This window comes from Salmo trutta, chromosome 13, assembly GCF_901001165.1.
Source record: "Salmo trutta chromosome 13, fSalTru1.1, whole genome shotgun sequence".
Taxonomy (NCBI): domain Eukaryota; kingdom Metazoa; phylum Chordata; class Actinopteri; order Salmoniformes; family Salmonidae; genus Salmo; species Salmo trutta.
The window spans coordinates 45,470,215-45,487,913 of record NC_042969.1 but is presented as its reverse complement, the minus strand read 5'-3'; the positions used below and the strand labels follow the sequence as shown (position 1 = coordinate 45,487,913).

The 17,699-nt window shown below is 41.1% G+C and overlaps 2 protein-coding genes across 3 annotated transcripts in view; both read right to left on the bottom strand.

Moving 5' to 3' along the window:
- The window catches only part of LOC115205839 (choline-phosphate cytidylyltransferase A), a 31,325-nt gene extending 18,795 nt beyond the window's left edge, over window positions 1-12,530 (bottom strand). Inside the window, exons 1-3 of one of the 2 annotated variants that reach the window (XM_029772201.1) lie at window positions 12,282-12,530; window positions 11,537-11,666; window positions 2,287-2,383 (exon numbers count right to left, since the gene is read on the bottom strand). In XM_029772201.1, the coding sequence (XP_029628061.1) occupies window positions 2,287-2,383; window positions 11,537-11,659 (220 nt within the window). In that variant the 5' untranslated portion in view covers window positions 11,660-11,666; window positions 12,282-12,530. The remainder of the gene's footprint in view (window positions 1-2,286; window positions 2,384-11,536; window positions 11,667-12,281) is intronic. The other variant, XM_029772202.1, reaches the window with a different exon arrangement.
- A 242-nt stretch (window positions 12,531-12,772) lies between these two features.
- LOC115205840 (stress-associated endoplasmic reticulum protein 1-like) lies at window positions 12,773-17,516 on the bottom strand. The gene is made up of 3 exons (XM_029772203.1): window positions 17,230-17,516; window positions 16,986-17,061; window positions 12,773-13,387 (listed from the first exon to the last, which is right to left on the bottom strand). The coding sequence occupies exons 1-3, from the start codon at window positions 17,311-17,313 to the stop codon at window positions 13,347-13,349; spliced, it is 201 nt and encodes a 66-aa protein (XP_029628063.1). The 5' UTR covers window positions 17,314-17,516; the 3' UTR covers window positions 12,773-13,346.
- Window positions 17,517-17,699: the final 183 nt, after the last annotated feature.

The following is a 17,699-nucleotide window of genomic DNA, read 5'->3' as shown; positions in this document are numbered from 1 at the left end:
AGGTCTAAAGAAGCATGATATGAAAAAAATGTAGTCTATTTCAGATGAATAGCATACTCTGAGTTGTCCTTATGTTGGGTCCTGATCTGGCTATGCCAAATGGCTGTGGGCTACACCAGTTCATTTAGCAGAAAATATTTGCTTATTATTCCGTGGCATTATTTTATAGTATGTAGAATGCAATTGAACAAAGCTGAATAAAATAGATATTTCTCCAAAACGATGAGGGAATATTCTGTGTTGAGCAGTTAACAAAGAAACAGGTACTCCTATATGCTTAATTTAGAGTTATTAATGTAACTTTAATAGTTCTACAAATGTTGGTCTATATGTTTTAATTTTGAATACATTGTAAGGCTGCATGATGAGACTAATGATGATTTGAAAAAAGTTGCTTGAAAGGCATGAGCTCTGCTTTTTTTGCGCAGGCTGTACACACTCCAATAGTCTCTCACTCACAATTTGACAAGCACTTGATAATGCCTCAAATTTTACGGCGACATCCCCTGGTGGCCATAATGCACCCTAAAAAAAAACATGCCTTTTGCGGTCCAGAATGCTGCGTTGTGCCATTCTCCCAGAGTGTGCTGCACTCTAAAGTTTCTAAAACTGTTTGAATGGTGTCTGTGAGTATAACAGAACTCATATGGCAGGCCAAAACCTGAGAAGATTCCATGCAGGAAGTGCCCTGTCTGACAATCTCTATCAAAAATACAGCATCTCTGCTGTAACGTGACATTTTCTAAGGCTTCCTTGGCTCTAAGAAGGTGCCAGAAAGTGGAATGAGAGCTCTGCAGTCTCTGGGCGAAAAACAGCAGGAGTGTCTGTGAGTGGTCAGGCAGGGAACACTGACACTGGAGCACGCGTGCACGAGAGGACTCCATTTTTTTCTTTCTCTCTTTGAATGAATACAACGTCACCCGGTTGGAATATTATTGCTATTTTACGAGAAAAATCGCATAAAAATTGATTTTAAACAGCGTTTGACATGCTTCGAAGTACGGTAATGGAATATTTAGACATTTTTTGTCACGAAATGCGCCCGCGCGTCACCCTTCGGATACTGACCTCAACGCACGAACAAAACGGAGCTATTTCAATATAACTATGGATTATTTCGAACCAAAACAACATTTGTTGTTGAAGTAGAAGTCCTGGGAGTGCATTCTGACGAAGAACAGCAAAGGTAATCCAATTTTTCTAATAGTAAATCTGAGTTTGGTGAGGGCCAAACTTGGTGGGTGTCAAAATAGCTAGCCCGTGATGGCGAGCTATCTACTCAGAATATTGCAAAATGTGCTTTTGCCGAAAACCTATTTTAAAATCTGACACCGAGATTGCATAAAGGAGGTCTGTATCTATAATTCTTAAAATAATTATGTATTTTGTGAATGTTAATCGTGAGTAATTAAGTAAATTCACCAGAAGTTTGCGGTGGGTATGCTAGTTCTGAACATCACATGCTAATGTAAAAAGCTGGTTTTTGATATAAATATGAACTTGATTGAACAAAACATGCATGTATTGTATAACATAATGTCCTAGGAGTGTCATCTGATGAAGATCATCAAAGGTTAGTGCTGCATTTAGCTGTGGTTTTGGTTTTTGTGACATATATGCATGCTTTGAAAATGGTTGTGTGATTTTTTTTGGCAGGGTACTCTGCTGACATAATCTCTAATGTTTTGCTTTCGCTGTAAAGCCTTTTTGAAATCGGACAGAGTGGTTAGATTAACAAGAGTCTTGTCTTTAAAATGGTGTTAAATAGTCATATGTTTGAGAAATTGAAGTTATAGCATTTATGAGGTATTTGTATTTCGCGCCACACGATTCCACTGGCTGTTGACTAGGGTGGGACCTTGCCCAGGGAGGTTAAGGGATGGTAACAGGCTGACTGGTCGAATATTTGAGCCAGTTAAGGGGGCTTTACTATTCTTAGGATGCGGAATGACTTGCTTCCCTCCAGGCCTGAGGTCACACACTTTCTAGTATTGCCACTCCTATTTGCCATACATCGTCAAATATGGATAAAAAGTGACTTTGTCCAAGAGAGATTTACATAGTGTTCAAAATGTCACGCCAGGATAAGCCTATACGAAACACAGTCCTTATTTTAAGTGTTTCTAAAATTTCCAATGGGAAAAATGGTGGAAAAAAGATTGGAACCATTTCCCCGTTTGACCGCTAGGTTTTATGGGTATTATGACACCTCCACTCAGGGGCTTTATGAACCTAGTTTAGCTGTGGTGAGCTAGAAAAATGGAGGGATGAGTGAGAGAAACTTACGTGGGGTGCCCTGGCATGCCTCCTCCATACTGACACGCACGTATGGAGCGGTAACTGGTTCTAGCTGGTCAGCAAATGGGGCTGGATCTGTCAGGCCCTATAAACACAAACACACAGTATGACAATGTGTTTGGGTGAAAGTCTTCAACCCATCACTTCCTTAAGTCCCATTCACATTAACCATAAGCACTCTGTTATGTTATGCTGGATGTCATTCATTTGAACGGGGAATGTCCAAAAAATATGCATTTTCTGTTAAGCCAATTCTACTTTATGACTGTTGCCTCCAGTTTTAGTTTATTGTGATTTGTTTTTTATTATAATTATTAGGTGCAGAGGTCGTTAGCTTCAGTTTATACAACGGGTGGGTCTAATCCTGGATGCTGATTGGTTAAAACTGAATTTCAGACGGTGTCTATTCCACAAGTTAACACTGGCTAAATCGATGACGTTAAAATGTTCTGTTCCATCTGACTGCGCAATCCACTGTCTCATCAGCCCAACCAGGCAATTTATAAACTTGATCCACTATAAAAAGCATCTAGACATTATCTCCCATTTCATTTAGACTAGCATTTGATTTAACAGGGGAGATTTGTATAAACGTTGGTTGTCTGTCTCTCCGACACCTGCAACATTGTTTCAATTTTGAAATTTGATCTCCAGCTGTCCCATAGTAATGAATGTGTCAGTAGTTAGGACGAGACAGACAGACACCTTTTCTCAGCCAGTCAAAATCATGAATCAGCTGGCATCAATATTTATGGATATATACAGTACCAATCAAAACAGTACCACACCTACTCATTCCAGGTATTTTTTTTTTACTATTTTATACATTGTAGAATAATAGTGAAGACATCAAAGCTATGAAATAACACATATGGAATCATGTAGAACCCCGCCCCCAAAAGTGTTAAACAAATCTATTTTATATTTGAGATTCTTCAAAGTAGCCGCCCTTTGCCTTGATGACAGCTTGGCACACTCTTGGCATTCTCTCAACCAGCTTCATGAGGTAATCATCTGGAATGCAAATCAATTAACAGATGTGCCTTGTTAAATTTGTGGAATTTATTTTCTGCTTAATGCGTTTGAGCCAATCAGTTGTGTTGTGACAAAGTAGGGGTGGTATTCAGAATATAGCCCTGTTTGGAAAAAACCATGCCCATATTATGGCAACAATAGCCCAAATAAGCAAAGAGAAATGACAGTCCATCATTACTTCAAGCCATGAAGGTCTGTCAAATTTCAAGAACTTTGAAAGTTTCAAGTGCAGTCACAAAAACCATCAAGCGCTATGATAAAACTGGCTCTCATGAGGACGACCACAGGACAGGAAGACCCAGAGTTACCTCTGCTGAGGACAAGTTCATTAGTTACCAGCTTCAGAAAATCGGCAATTAACTGCACCTCAGATTGCAGCCCAAATAAATGCTTCAGAGTTCAAGTAAAACACACATCTTAACATCAACTTTTCAGAAGAGACTGCATGAATCAGGCCTTCATGGTCGAATTGAGAAGAAACCACTACTAAAGGACACCAATAATAAGAAGAGACTTGCTTGGGCCAAGAAACACGAGCAATGGACATTAGACAGGTGGAAATCTGTCGTTTGGTCTGATGAGTCCAAATTTGAGGTTTTTGGTTCCAACCGTCGTCTTTGAGACGCAGAGTAGGTGAAATGATGATCTCTGCATGTGTGGTTCCCAATGTGAAGCATGAAGGAAGAGGTGTGGGGGTGCTTTGCTGGTGACACTGTCAGAGATTTATTTAGAACTCAAGGCACACAACTAGCATGGCTACCACAGCATTCTGCATTGATACGCCATCCCATCTAGTTTGCGCTAAGTGTGACTATCATTTGTTTTTCAACAGGACAATGACCTAAAACACACCTCCAGGCTGTGTAAGGGCTATTTGACCAAGGAGGAAAGTGATGGAGTGCTGCATCAGATGATCTGGCCTCCACAATCACCCGACCTCAACCCAATTGAGATGGTTTGGGATGAGTTGGACCGCAGAGTGAAGGAAAAGCAGCCAACAAGTGCTCAGTATATGTGGGAACTCCTTCAAGACTGTTGGAAAAGCATTCCAGGTGAAGCTGGTTGAAAGAATGCCAAGAGTGTGCAAAGCTGTCATCAAGCTATAGGGTGGCTACTTTGAAGAATCTAAAACATATTTTGATTTGTTTAACACTTTTTTGCTTACTACATGATTCCATATGTATTATTTCATAGTGTTGATGTCTTCACTATTATTCTACAATGTAGAAAATAGTAAAAATAAAGAAAAACCCTTTAATCAGTAGGTGTGTCCAAAATTTTGACTGGTACTGTATATAAATAAATGTCAATAGAAAACAGGTAAAATGAAACGAAATGCAGTTAGTTTGCTGTCTTTCCAGCTTCAGTTGGAAGTGATTGTGCTAGCTGTGTGGTTAGCTAGCTCCTCTGAACAACGGTGTCCCGAGAGCACATTTTCTCTGCCAGGCGAAATCTCGCATCATTCGCTCATTGTTGTGGACATATCCAAATACATCTCACTAGAAAACAGCTTAAAGAAACGCAAATGCACCTACTTTTCTTGTTTTTCTGGTTGGACTGTTTGACGTGACTGTAAGTTAGCCACAGCTGTTGGCTAGCTAGCAAGTAAGGGATCAGAATGAACGACTGGGTCACGTCCATAGATACAGAACAAAAATACTTAACGACACGTCTCTGGCAACCGAATGGATAGAACGGCTTGGATAGCAACCTTAGATTTGTGTCGGGACGATATCTCATGGAAGGATGAAATTGTATTAACACATTAATCAAAATAAAGTTCTATCATTCATTACTTTAACCTCTCTAGGGTAGGGGGCAGTATTTGCACGGCCGGATAAAAAATGTACCCAATTTAATCTGGTTATTACTACTGCCCAGAAACTAGAATATGCATGTAAGTGTTTGATTTGGATAGAAAACACCCTAAAGTTTCTAAAACTGTTTGAATGGTGTCTGTGAGTATAACAGAACTCATATGGCAGGCAAAAACCTGAGAAGATTCCAAACAGGAAGTGCCCTCTCTGACCATTTCTTGGCCTTCTACACTCTCTTTATTGAAAATTGAGGATCTCTGCTGTAACGTGACACTTCCTACGGCTCCCATAGGCTCTCAGAAGGCTGCAGAACGTTGATGACTTTGCAGGCCATGGCTGAAAAACAGTAGCGCATTTGGTAAGTGGTCGATCTGAGAACAATGAGACTGGTGCGCGCGTGCACGTGAAGAGTCCATTTTAGATTTTTAGTCTTTGAACGAAAACAGGGTTTCCCGGTCGGAATATTATCGCTTTTTTACGAGAAAAATCGTATTAAAATAAAAAATAAAATAAAAACGTATTTTAAACAGCGTTTGACATGCTTCGAAGTACGGTAACGGAATATTTAGAATTTTTTTGTCACGATATGCACCGGCGCGTCACCCTTCGGATAGTGTCTTGAACGCACGAACAAAACAGAGGATATTTGAACATAACTATGGATTATTTTGAACCAAACCAACATTTGTTATTGAAGTAGAAGTCCTGGGAGTGCATTCTGACGAAGAACAGCAAAGGTAATCCAATTTTTCTTATAGTAAATCTGAGTTTGGTGAGTGCCAAACTTGGTGGGTGTCAAAATAGCTAGCCCGTGATGGCGAGCTATCTACTCAGAATATTGCAAAATGTGCTTTTGCCGAAAACCTATTTTAAAATCGGACATAGCGATTGCATAAAGGAGTTCTGTATCTATAATTCTTAAAATAATTGTTATGTTTTTTGTGAATGTTTATCGTGAGTAATTTAGTAAATTCACTAGAAGTTTGCGGTGGGTATGCTAGTTCTGAACGTCACATGCTAATGTAAAAAGCTGTTTTTTGATATAAATATGAACTTGATTGAACAAAACATGCATGTATTGTATAACATAATGTCCTAGGAGTGTCATCTGATGAAGATCATCAAAGGTTAGTGCTGCATTTAGCTGTGGTTTGGGTTTATGTGACATTATATGCTAGCTTGAAAAAATGGGTGTCTGATTATTTCTGGCTGGGTACTCTGCTGACATAATCTAATGTTTTGCTTTCGTTGTAAAGCCTTTTTGAAATCGGACAGTGTGGTTAGATTAACGAGAGTCTTGTCTTTAAAATGGTGTAAAATAGTCATATGTTTGAGAAATTGAAGTAATAGCATTTCTAAGGTATTTGAATATCGCGCCACAAGATTCCACTGGCTGTTGAGTAGGTGGGACGATTTCGTCCCACATACCCTAGAGAGGTTAATATGTTGGTAACCCGTTGTATAAAAGTGATTATAAACTTGGTGGTTCGAGCCCTGAATGCTGATTGGCTGACAGCCAAGCCAAGGCAGTTAACCCACTGTTCCTAGGCGTCATTTAAAATAAGAATTTGTTCTTAAATGACTTGCTTAGTTAAATTAAAAGGTTTAAAAAAATACATTAAATGAGACCGTATACCACAGGTATGACAAAACATTTATTTTTCCTGCTCTAATTACGTACGAAACCAGTTTATAATAGCATTAAGGTACCTCGGGGGTTTGTATATTGCCAATATACCACGGCTGAGGGCTGTGTCCAGGCACTCCGTATTGCGTCGTGCTTATGAACAGTCCTTAGCCATGGTATATTGGCCATATACCACACCTCTCGGGCCTTCAAGGCAAAACTGCTCCAGCTCCTTCAAGTTGGATGGGTTCCGCTGGTGTACAGCAATCTAAGTCATACCACAGATTCTCAATTGGATTGAGGACTGGGCTTTGACCAGGCCATTCCAAGAAATGTAAATGTTTCCCCTTAAACCAATCGAGTGTTGCTTTAGCAGTATGCTTAGGGTCATTGTCCTGCTGGAAGGTGAACCTCTGTCCCAGTCTCAAATCTCTGGAAGACTGAAACAGGTTTCCCTCAAGAATTTCCCTGTATTTAGCACCAGCCATCATTTCTTCCAGTACATTCTTCCATATGCTTGGGGAGCCTCCCACATTGCTTTTGGCAAACACCAAAAGTGTTTGCTTATTTTTTTCTTTAAGCAATGGCTTTTTTTCTGGCCACTCTTCCGTAAAGCCCAGCTCTGTGGAGTGTACGGCTTAAAGTGGTCCTATGGACAGATACTCCAATCTCCGCTGTGGAGCTTTGCAATCCTCCAGGGTTATCTTTGGTCTCTTTGTTGCCTCTCTGATTAATGCCCTCCTTGCCTGGTCCGTGAGTTTTGGTGGGCGGCCCTCTCCATTTTTTAATAATGGATTTAAATGGTGCTCCGTGGGATGTTCAAAGTTTCTGATATTTTTTTTATAACCCAACCCTGATCTGTACATCTCCACAACTTTGTCCCTGTCCTATTTGGAGAGCTCCTGGGTCTTCATAGTATCGCTTGCTTGGTGGTGTTGCAGACTCTGGGGCCTTTCACAACAGGTGTGTGTATATTATATATAATTGGGCTCCCTGTGGCTCAGTTGGTAGAGCATGGTGTTTGCAACGCCAGCATGGTGTGTGGAACGCCAGGGTTGTGGGCTCGATTCCCACGGGGTGCCAGTACAAAAATTTTTTTTTTTTTAAAAATAAAAATGTATGAATTCACTACTGTAAGTCGCTCTGGATAAGAGCGTCTGCTAAATGACTAAAATGTAAAAATGTAAAATATATATAATATACACACACAGATCATGTGACAGATCATGTGACACTTAAATAAAGTCCACCTGTGTGCAATCTAACTAATTATGTGACTTCTGAAGGTAATTGGTTGCACCAGATCTCATTTAGAGGTTTCATAGCAAAGGGGGTGAATACATATGCACGGACCACTTTTCTGTTTTTATTTTTTTTCTCCAAAAAATAAAGGGAACACTTAAACAACACAATGTAACTCCAAGTCAATCACACTTCTGTGAAATCAAACTGTCCACTTAGGAAGCAACACTGATTGACAATACATTTCACATGCTGTTGTGCAAATGGAATAGACAACAGGTGGAAATTATAGGCAATTAGCAAGACACCCTCAATAAAGGAGTGGTTCTGCAGGTGGGGACCACAGACCACTTCTCAGTTCCTATGCTTCCTGGCTGATGTTTTGGTCACTTTTGAATGCTGGCGGTGCTTTCACTCTAGTGGTAGCATGAGACGGAGTCTACAACCCACACAAGTGGCTCAGGTAGTTCAGCTCATCCAGGATGGCACATCAATGCAAGCTGTGGCAAGAAGGTTTGTTGTGTCTGTCAGCGTAGTGTCCATAGCATGGAGGCGCTACCAGGAGACAGGCCAGTACATCAGGAGACATGGAGGAGGCCGTAGGTGGGCAACAACCCAGCAGCAGGACCGCTACCTCCGTCTTTGTGCAAGGAGGAGCAGGAGGAGCACTGCCAGAGCCCTGCAAAATGACCTCCAGCAGGCCACAAATGTGCATGTGTCTGCTAAACCGTCAGAAACAGACTCCATGAGGGTGGTATGAGGGCCCGACGTCCACAGGTGGGGGTTGTGCTTACAGCCCAACACCGTGCAGGACGTTTGGCATTTGCCAGAGAACACCAAGATTGGCAAATTCGCTACTGGCGCCCTGTGCTCTTCACAGATGAAAGCAGGTTCACACTGAGCACATGTGACAGAGTCTGGAGATGCCGTGGAGAACGTTCTGCTGCCTGCAACATCCTCCAGCGTGACCGGTTTGGCGGTGGGTCAGTCATGGTGTGGGGTGGCATTTCTTTGGGGGGCCACACAGCCCTCCATGTGCTCGCCAGAGGTAGCCTGACTGCCATTAGGTACCGAGATGAGATCCTCAGACCCCTTGTGAGACCATATGCTGCGGTTGGCCCTGGGTTCCTCCTAATGCAAGACAATGCTAGACCTCATGTGGCTGGAGTGTGTCAGCAGTTCCTGCAAGAGGAAGGCATTGATTCTATGGACTGGCCCGCCCGTTCCCCAGACCTGAATCCAATTGAGCACATCTGGGACATCATGTCTCGCTCCATCCACCAACGCCACGTTGCACCACAGACTGTCCAGGAGTTGGCGGATGCTTTAGTCCAGATCTGGGAGGAGATCCCTCAGGGCCAATCCGCCACCTCATCAGGAGCATGCCCAGGCGTTGTAGGGAGGTCATACAGGCACGTGGAGGCCACACACACTACTGAGCCTCATTTTGACTTGTTTTAAGGACATTACATCAAAGTTGGATCAGCCTGTAGTGTGGTTTTCCACTTTAATTTTGAGTGTGACTCCAAATCCAGACCTCCATGGGTTGATAAATTGGATTTCCATTGATTACATTCAACTATTTAATAAGATGATTTCATTCATTCAGATCTAGGATGTGTTATTTTAGTGTTCCCTTTATTTTTTTGAGCAGTGTATAATAAACGCACAGAAATACGAGCCTTAGGTCATTAATATGGTCAAATCCGGAAACTACCATTTCGAAAACAAAACGTTTATTCTTTCAGTGAAACGGAACCGTTCCGTATGTTAATGAACGGGTGGCAACCCTAAGTCTAAATATTGCTGTTACATTGCACAACATTCAATGTTATGTCATAATTATGTAAAATTCTGCTAAATTAATTACAGTCCTTGTTAGGAAGAAATGGTCTTCACACAGTTCGCAACGAGCCAAACTGCTGCATATACCCGGCACGAATGCCTTTTGTTAAATCATCACCTGTTTGGCAAAGTAGTCTGTGATTCGATGATAAATTAACAGGCACCGCATTGATTATACGCAACGCAGGACAAGCTAGTTAAACTAGTAATATCATCAACCATGTGTAGTTAACTAGTGGTTATGTTAAGATTGATTGTATTTTTATAAGGTACGTTTAATGCTAGCTAGCAACTTATCTTGGCTCCTTGCTGCACTCGCGTAACGGGTGGTCAACCTGCCACGCAGTCTCTTCATGGATTGCAATGTAATCGGCCATAATCGGCATCCAAAAGTGCAGATTACGATTGTTGTGAACACTTGAAAATCGGCCCTAATTAATCGGCCATGCCGATTAATCGGTCGACCTCTAATTCATACCGTTTCATCCTTTCACAAGATATAGTCCCGACACAAATCTAGGGTTGCTACCCAAGCCGGCTGGTCGTTCATTCTATCGGTTTGTTTGCTTGAGACGCAACCCAGTCATTCAGTCTTTTTGTTCTGCTGGCAACGTTCTTATCCCTTGCTTGCTAGCTAGCCAACTACAGCCAACTTACAGTCACGTCAAAAAGTGCAGCAAGAACGGTAAAGTAGCCACATTTGCATTTATTTAAGCTGTTTTTAGTGACATTTATTGGGATACATCCAAAATAATGAACTAATGAGGCGTGATTTCGCCTGGCATAGAAAACTTGCTCACTCGTGAGGACACTGTTGTTCAGAGGAGTTAGCCAACAACACATTTAACACAATCACTTCAAACTGAAGCAGGAAAGACTGCAATCTAGCTGCATTTCATTTCGTTTTACCTTTTCAATTTACATTTCTTTGTATATATCCATAAAAATTAGGTCAGCTGATTCATGAATTCGACTGGCTGAGAAACACTGCCTGCCTTCCTGTCTGTCTCATCCCGACTCCCAACACGTTCATTACTATGGGACAGCTGGAGATCGAAATTTATATTGAAACAATGTTGCAAATGTTGGGAGAGACAGACAGACAAGGTTTATACAAATCTCCACTGTTGAAAACTATATGTTAGTCTAAAAGAAATGTGAGCTAACATCTAGATACTTTTTATAGTGGAGATCAAGTTTATAAATTGCTTGGCTGGGCTGATGAGACAGTGGATTGTGCAGTCAGATGGAACAGAGAAAATAGGAATTTTAAAGTAATAGATTTAGATGGTGGTAACTTGTGGAATAGACACTGGCTGGAATGCGGTTTTAACCAATCAGCATTCAGGATTATACTCACCCATTGTATAAAATGAATTATAAACTGGGTGGTTCGAACCCTGAATGGTATATGAGACCGTATACCACGGGTATGACAAAACATTTATTTGTACTGCTCTAATTACGTTGGTAACCTGTTTATAATGGCAATAAGGCACCTCAGAGGTTTGTGGTATATGGCCAATATACCATGGCTAAGGGGTGTATCCAGGCACTCCACGTTGTGTCGTGCCAAAGAACAGCCCATAGCCTCAATATATTGGCCATATACCGCAACCCCCGAGGTGCCTTATTGCTTAAATAGGTTGTGATGTAAACGGGCGTCACTCACCACTGTGGATCGTCGGACCTTAACGGCCTGCTCTCCCTCCATCTCTCCATTGATTTCATCCCTCCTCCTCTTTCTTGATGTTTTCCCAGGCAGTCGGTGACAACTGTGTGCTTCTGCTTCCATGGTCGCACTTCGATATGGATAGAGAATAAATAATTTTTCTGAAAAAGCTGTGCTCTGGCTTTTAATCTTAACCACTGGATGGGGCTGTTATGCACGTTTACAATATTTTTTCTTTGCAACTTTCACAATTAGCTACAACTTTTTGATGTCAATTGGTGATTTCACCAGATACGCATTTACTGTATACAAAGGATCAAGAAGAGGGTCGAGATTTCTAGGCCACTCAACTACGTGGAAATGTTATTTTATACTAGGCAGTCACAACAATTGCCCATTGTATTTAGTCAGAATGTCAATTAAAAACATAACATAAAGAGTCAATGAACGAATCTATCTGGGGGACACCTCCCAAACTGGCAAAAATGCAATCACGCGGGTGAGATTGACACTGGTGCTTCTCTGACGTGTGACAGACAGGCAGGAATGATGACAGATATATCAATATCTAGCTAGCTAACGTTAGCTGCCTAAGAGTCAATGATTAGTTTTAGCTCCACACTTTCTCAAAAGGTTGTGAAATTGGGCCATTTCCTTATTTCGGCAAGGGAAAAATGCCTACTACTGGCTGGCTCAAACAACTGTTAGCTAACCTAGCTAGGTAGCCTAAGCGTTAGCTACTAACCTGTCTGTGTAAACGCAGCTAGTCTCACTTATTAGTTCTCTTCCGGGTTTGATGTCCAAGCCCGCAAAATTTCCATCAAAAGTCGGAAATGTGTGGTTCTGATTAAGTTGCTTTCAAAGACAGAGTACCAGACAACAATCGAGTGACACAAAGTTTGATTGACAGCTTGTCGGAACTACAACGCTACAGTAGGAAATGACATAACTCAACTCATCAGTTAACCATGCACGTGTTGCCATCTGGTGGATACTATGTGCAACAAAACAATTCTAAAGACGTTTCATTTTCTATCATAATTCATCAAGCTTAGTTAGCTAATTAACTAGCTAGTTGCCTAGTTCTAATGCAATACAGTATAACCAGTGCAAAGTGGTTTTCCAATCTCTCTTATAGTTGTGTGTTTATGCTCCTTTTCATACAACATTTGAAGTGCATGAACCACTAAAATGTTATTTCGGCATGCAGCCCCTCAAGAAAATAACATGTCAAACAAGGATACACCTTTTTAATTTGTTTTAGAGGTTTGTTTAGGCAGAAATAGTGAATGTCATTGTCTTAGCGAAAATCTTCTGATTCAAAAGACCATTTAGTTGCGTTGACTGAAGAAATGACTGGAAATACGAAAAAGGCGTGACATAATATTCATTATAATATGAAGGGTATAAGACACCAGATACTGTCCATGTACAACCAAGAAGAGTTAAGAGTTTTGTTCTAGAATTAAGTCACTCTGGTCTTGTGTTCTGGAATTTATACCACAGGAGAATATCAGACATTCATACCATTTGGTTTTGGCACATCAATCAACACATACAGCAGTCATCACTGTAGAAATACCCATGTAGTTCCCTGAAACAAAATCCTTCAATCATTCTCCAATCTTTTTTCTCAGTTATGTAAGGCAAAGATGACAAGGGTGTCCTTTCTTAAAAAGGGGAAAAGAGAAATAGGAAAAAGGGAATGGACAGATGGTAGTTGATCATCTTTGATCTTGTGAGGGACCATGAAACCACTTGATGTGTAGAGGAATACTGGAAACAGGTGATGACGGTAGGGCTCCTGATATTACATTCCCATTCGAATGCTTTGAATGATCTGGAAGATTGCTGAAACAAAATATCAGAGGACACTATTAAGCATTCGATAAGTTTGGGAGGAGGGGGGTAAATAGGGCCCTCAATCACATTACAGAAACTGAGGTTTATGTACTCTTGATTTACTGATTAATTTATCCCACTTGTGGAAGGGAAATAAACATTTGTGATAGTATGACACCGCAAAAACAAGCCCATCTTATCTTTAGTTTGAGCATTTTAATACAGAGGCTATTACTGCTTCTATCAAATAGCACAGGGGGACTGATTAGATTGGGATGAATCTGAAAAATGTATTGTGCTCCCATTCGCAGTAGCCTACTAGCTATTGTGTTACTGTACAGCATACAGGCATGCAGAGGCCAAATTGAGCTCTGTACGCATCGCCATGCGCCTCCCAAATTGTGTAACAATGCGGAAGGCTCCGTATAGCTCCACATTGAGATGATTCGTTGACGATAGGTCCTGTTTGAACACAAACTCACTTCCTTGACAAAAGCTCTGCCTGCGATATACCGCGAAGAGCAAGAAGTATGAATGCCCAGACTTCTGCAGAGGCCGTATCACCATAAATGCTGCACGGCCAATGCAGACGTCAGATTGACCATACAGCGCCTTTTCATATCCAAGGATCTTATTTTATTTTCAGATGTAGACTGGCCCTGGCAGCCAAAACCTCCATCTAAACATTAATCAATTCTCAATTGCAATACGGTTCTAGAAACATGAAGCCCTTTCATATCACATAAAAATAATTTCTTAAATGCAAATTATACACTTAATGTACATTATGTTATCCAGATATATCGTAGTTACAGCCAACAGTATTTTTCAGTGACAACATGTTTCTGGTGGCCTTCTTCCATTACACACAGGTATTTGAAGCATGCTTTATAGCTAATTAGCACAGGTGGTCGCCGTTGTCTTCCGCAAACACACACTGTAACATGGAGATAATGGAGGTGTGGTTGCTAGAAGATACCAACCCTACCGTTACACTCGTTTACACTGAGCTGCACTGAGGTCGGGAACGCAATTGCAATTAAAAAATTGTATTTGTCACATGTGCCGAATACAACAGGTATAATAATCCTTACAGTGAAATGCTTACTTACAAGCCCTTAACCAACAATGCAGTTCAGAAAAAATAGTGTTAAGAAAGTATTTACTAAATAAACTGAAGTAAATAATAAATACAAATTAAAATGAAAAAAAGAAAATAGAAAAATAATTCAATAGCAACAATAAAATTACAGTAACAAGGCTATATACAGGGGGTACCGGTCTAGAGCCAATTTGTGGGGGCACAGGTTAGTCGAGGTAATATGTACATGTAGGCAGAGGTAAAGTGACTATGCATAGATAATAAACAGTGAGTAGCAGCAGTGTAAAAAAAAAAGGGGGGGGGGTGAATGCAAATAATCTGGGTAGCCATTTGATTAGCTGTTCAGGAGTCTTATGGCTTGGGGGTAGAAGCTGTTAAGAAACCTTTTGGACCAAGACTTGGCGCTCCAGTACCGCTTGCCGTGCGATAGCAGGGAGAACAGTCTATGACTAGGGTGGCTGGAGTCTTTGACAATTTTTAGGGCCTTCCTCTGACACCGCCTGGTATAGAGGTCCTGGATGGCAGAAAGCTTGGCCTCAGTGATGTACTGGGGCATACGCCCTACCCTCTGTAGTGCCTTGTGGTCGGAGGTCGAGCAGTTGCCATACCAACTAGTGGTGCAACCAGTCAGAATGCTCTCGATGGTGCAGCTGTAGAACTTTGAGGATCTGAGGACCCATGCCAAATTTGATCAGTCTCCTGAGGGGAAATAGGCATCATCGTGCCCTCTTCACAACTGTCTTGATGTGTTGATAGTTTGTTGGTGACGAGAGCTCCAAGTTCCTTGGTCCACAACATGCTACACTACAGCCCTGTCGATGAGAATGGGGGTGTGCTCAGCCCTCCTTTTCCTGTAGTCCACAATCATCTCCTTTGCCTTGATCATATTGAGGCACCACACGGCCAGGTCTCTGACCGCCTCCCTATAGGCTGTCTCATCGTTGTCGGTGAACAGAACTACCACTTTTGTGTCGTCTGCAAACTTAATGATGGTGTTGGAGTCATGCTTAGCCATGCAGTTATGAGTGAACAGGGAGTACCATGTCCCGTTGGTAGGATAGTCTTGATCGGAGCTCATCCAGTTTATTAACCAATGATTGCAAGTTGGCTAATAGGACTGATGGTAGAGGCGGATTACCCACTCGGTGTCGGATTCTTACAAGGCACCCTGACCTACAACCCATTTATCTCTGTCTCTTCTTAATGCGAATGACGGGGATTTGGAACTTTGCCTCCGACTCGTCAAATAAAAAAAATATTTGTCCAATAATCCCTGTTCTGATATCCAGAAGCTATTTCGGTCATACGAGACAGTGACAGAAATATAATATACAAAATAAGTTACAAATAATGTCAAAAAACACTAAATAGCACAATTGGTTAGGAGCCTGTAAAACGGCAGCCATCTCCTCCGGCACCGTCAATTATTACTATTAACCATGACTGCAATCTGACCTCAGTTCAGCTCAGTGTAAATAAGCGTAATGGTAGGGTCGGTATCTTCTGGCAAGGTCGTGTGGGAACACTAACCAAAACCCTATAAAAAGATGTGTAGTAAATTATTAGATATATATTTTTTAAGTTATTTCTCGCTGATATGTTTCCAAAACTGTACCACAAGCCATGCATGTTCATGTTTAGACTTAGCCCTTGATCATGACTCTCAGTTCTGGAATGATGAAGGAGTCTTCTGTATGGGGGAGTTTTGTTAAGAGCCAAGACGCTCAGTCTGAACATTAAGATGAAAGGCTTGTGTTAAGGTTTTGGAAGCATGAGGACCTTTTCTTTCATATCAGCAATTTTTTATCTCCAAAAAACAAAACTTGATATACACGTTGATATACACGGCTAGTATTCTCACAAAGCCATATCTCCATGTTACAGCGGGTGTTTACGGAAGACAAAGGGACCACCTGTGCTAATGAGTTATCTATAGCATGCTCTGAACACCTGTGTGTAAAGGATGAAGGCCGCCAGAAACATGTTGTCACTGAAAAATACTGTCGGCTGCAACTGTGATAAAGGTGGTTTAAAACAGTGTTGTGTAATTTAGCATTTGTGAAATTATTTTGATGTGATATGAAAGTAAAGGCTTTATGTTTCTATAACCATATCGCAATTGAGAATCGATTCAAGTTTAGAGTACCGTATGTCTTTTTTGACTGCTATAGCCAGTCTAGCTCTGAAAATAGCACAAGGCCCTTTGACCTGGAGGAGTAACGGTAAGCTCATTGAGTGTACATATTGGGCTAGTTCAGACCAATCAGAAGAAGAACTTCATCAATAGGCGCTAAAGGTAGTTATAGCGTCTATGAATAGGGTACTCTTAACCTGAATCACGTAATATTAGCCGCTCTAACACAAATTGGTTTATTATGAGACTTTGGCCTCGAGAAATTTAAAATGTTCTAAAACATGGGGGAATAAACCAATCATTTATAACATGTGTTTGTATACATCATTGGAAAAGAAACATTCGTGTACACTGTACATATATGCATTTACCTGATCCGCAGACGACAAAGATGAATAACGCCAGAAGCCATGGTCCCACTGCCACCTTGTCATCACCTGGATTTCTCTGCAGAAATAGATCAGAAACCAACATCAAGATGCATCAAAATGTTAAAGTAACCTTTTAGATATTTTGAAACCATTCAAACAAGTAGCTTGGCTATTATTTCAAGCAAAATAGAAATGCATCTAGAAGACTTCACTGACTATTGATTGATTGTATCTCAAAACTTGCCGTGGATTTGGCCACATTGCCTCTCAGCGTGATGTTTTTGCTGTGTTTCTCGTTGGCCGTGCGTATTCTCTGTTTTGCCACCATTGTTTAAGCTTATTGTAGCCTTTTAGCTATCGATTACTTATGAAGTTGTAGCTGTCAAATGTATACAGTAGGCTAATTTCCAGAGCTCGGTCGCCGTTTAGTGATGAGTGAATGCTGGAGTTCGGGCGTAATGGACTTGACTCATTTTAGACCATTCCATTGGTCCTTCAGTGAAATCTGCATCCACCGGGCAGCGTGTCTAGAGTTTGGCTACGTACACACAAAGTAGACCACTCCCACACAGGAAGGGCAATTCCTTGGTCGTGTCATTCCACTAATCGTCTTTCGTTTCATAGAAAGAATGTCTAAAAGCGATTAATTTTGTAATTTTTTTATCGATCAACATGTATTTGTTAGTAAACAAGATTCAATGCAGGAGTGAATTT

What these genes read in the sequence shown, in the direction of transcription:
- LOC115205840 (XM_029772203.1), bottom strand. Translation starts at nt 17,313, where the DNA reads ATGGTGGCAAAACAGAGAATACGCACGGCCAACGAGAAACACAGCAAA. An exon ending in GCAATGTGGCCAAATCCACG is followed by an intron (nt 17,062 to 17,229) that starts GCAAGTTTTGAG and finishes CTATTTCTGCAG; the next exon opens with AGAAATCCAGGTGATGACAA. An exon ending in CTTTGTCGTCTGCGGATCAG is followed by an intron (nt 13,388 to 16,985) that starts GTAAATGCATAT and finishes ATTTTGTTTCAG; the next exon opens with CAATCTTCCAGATCATTCAA.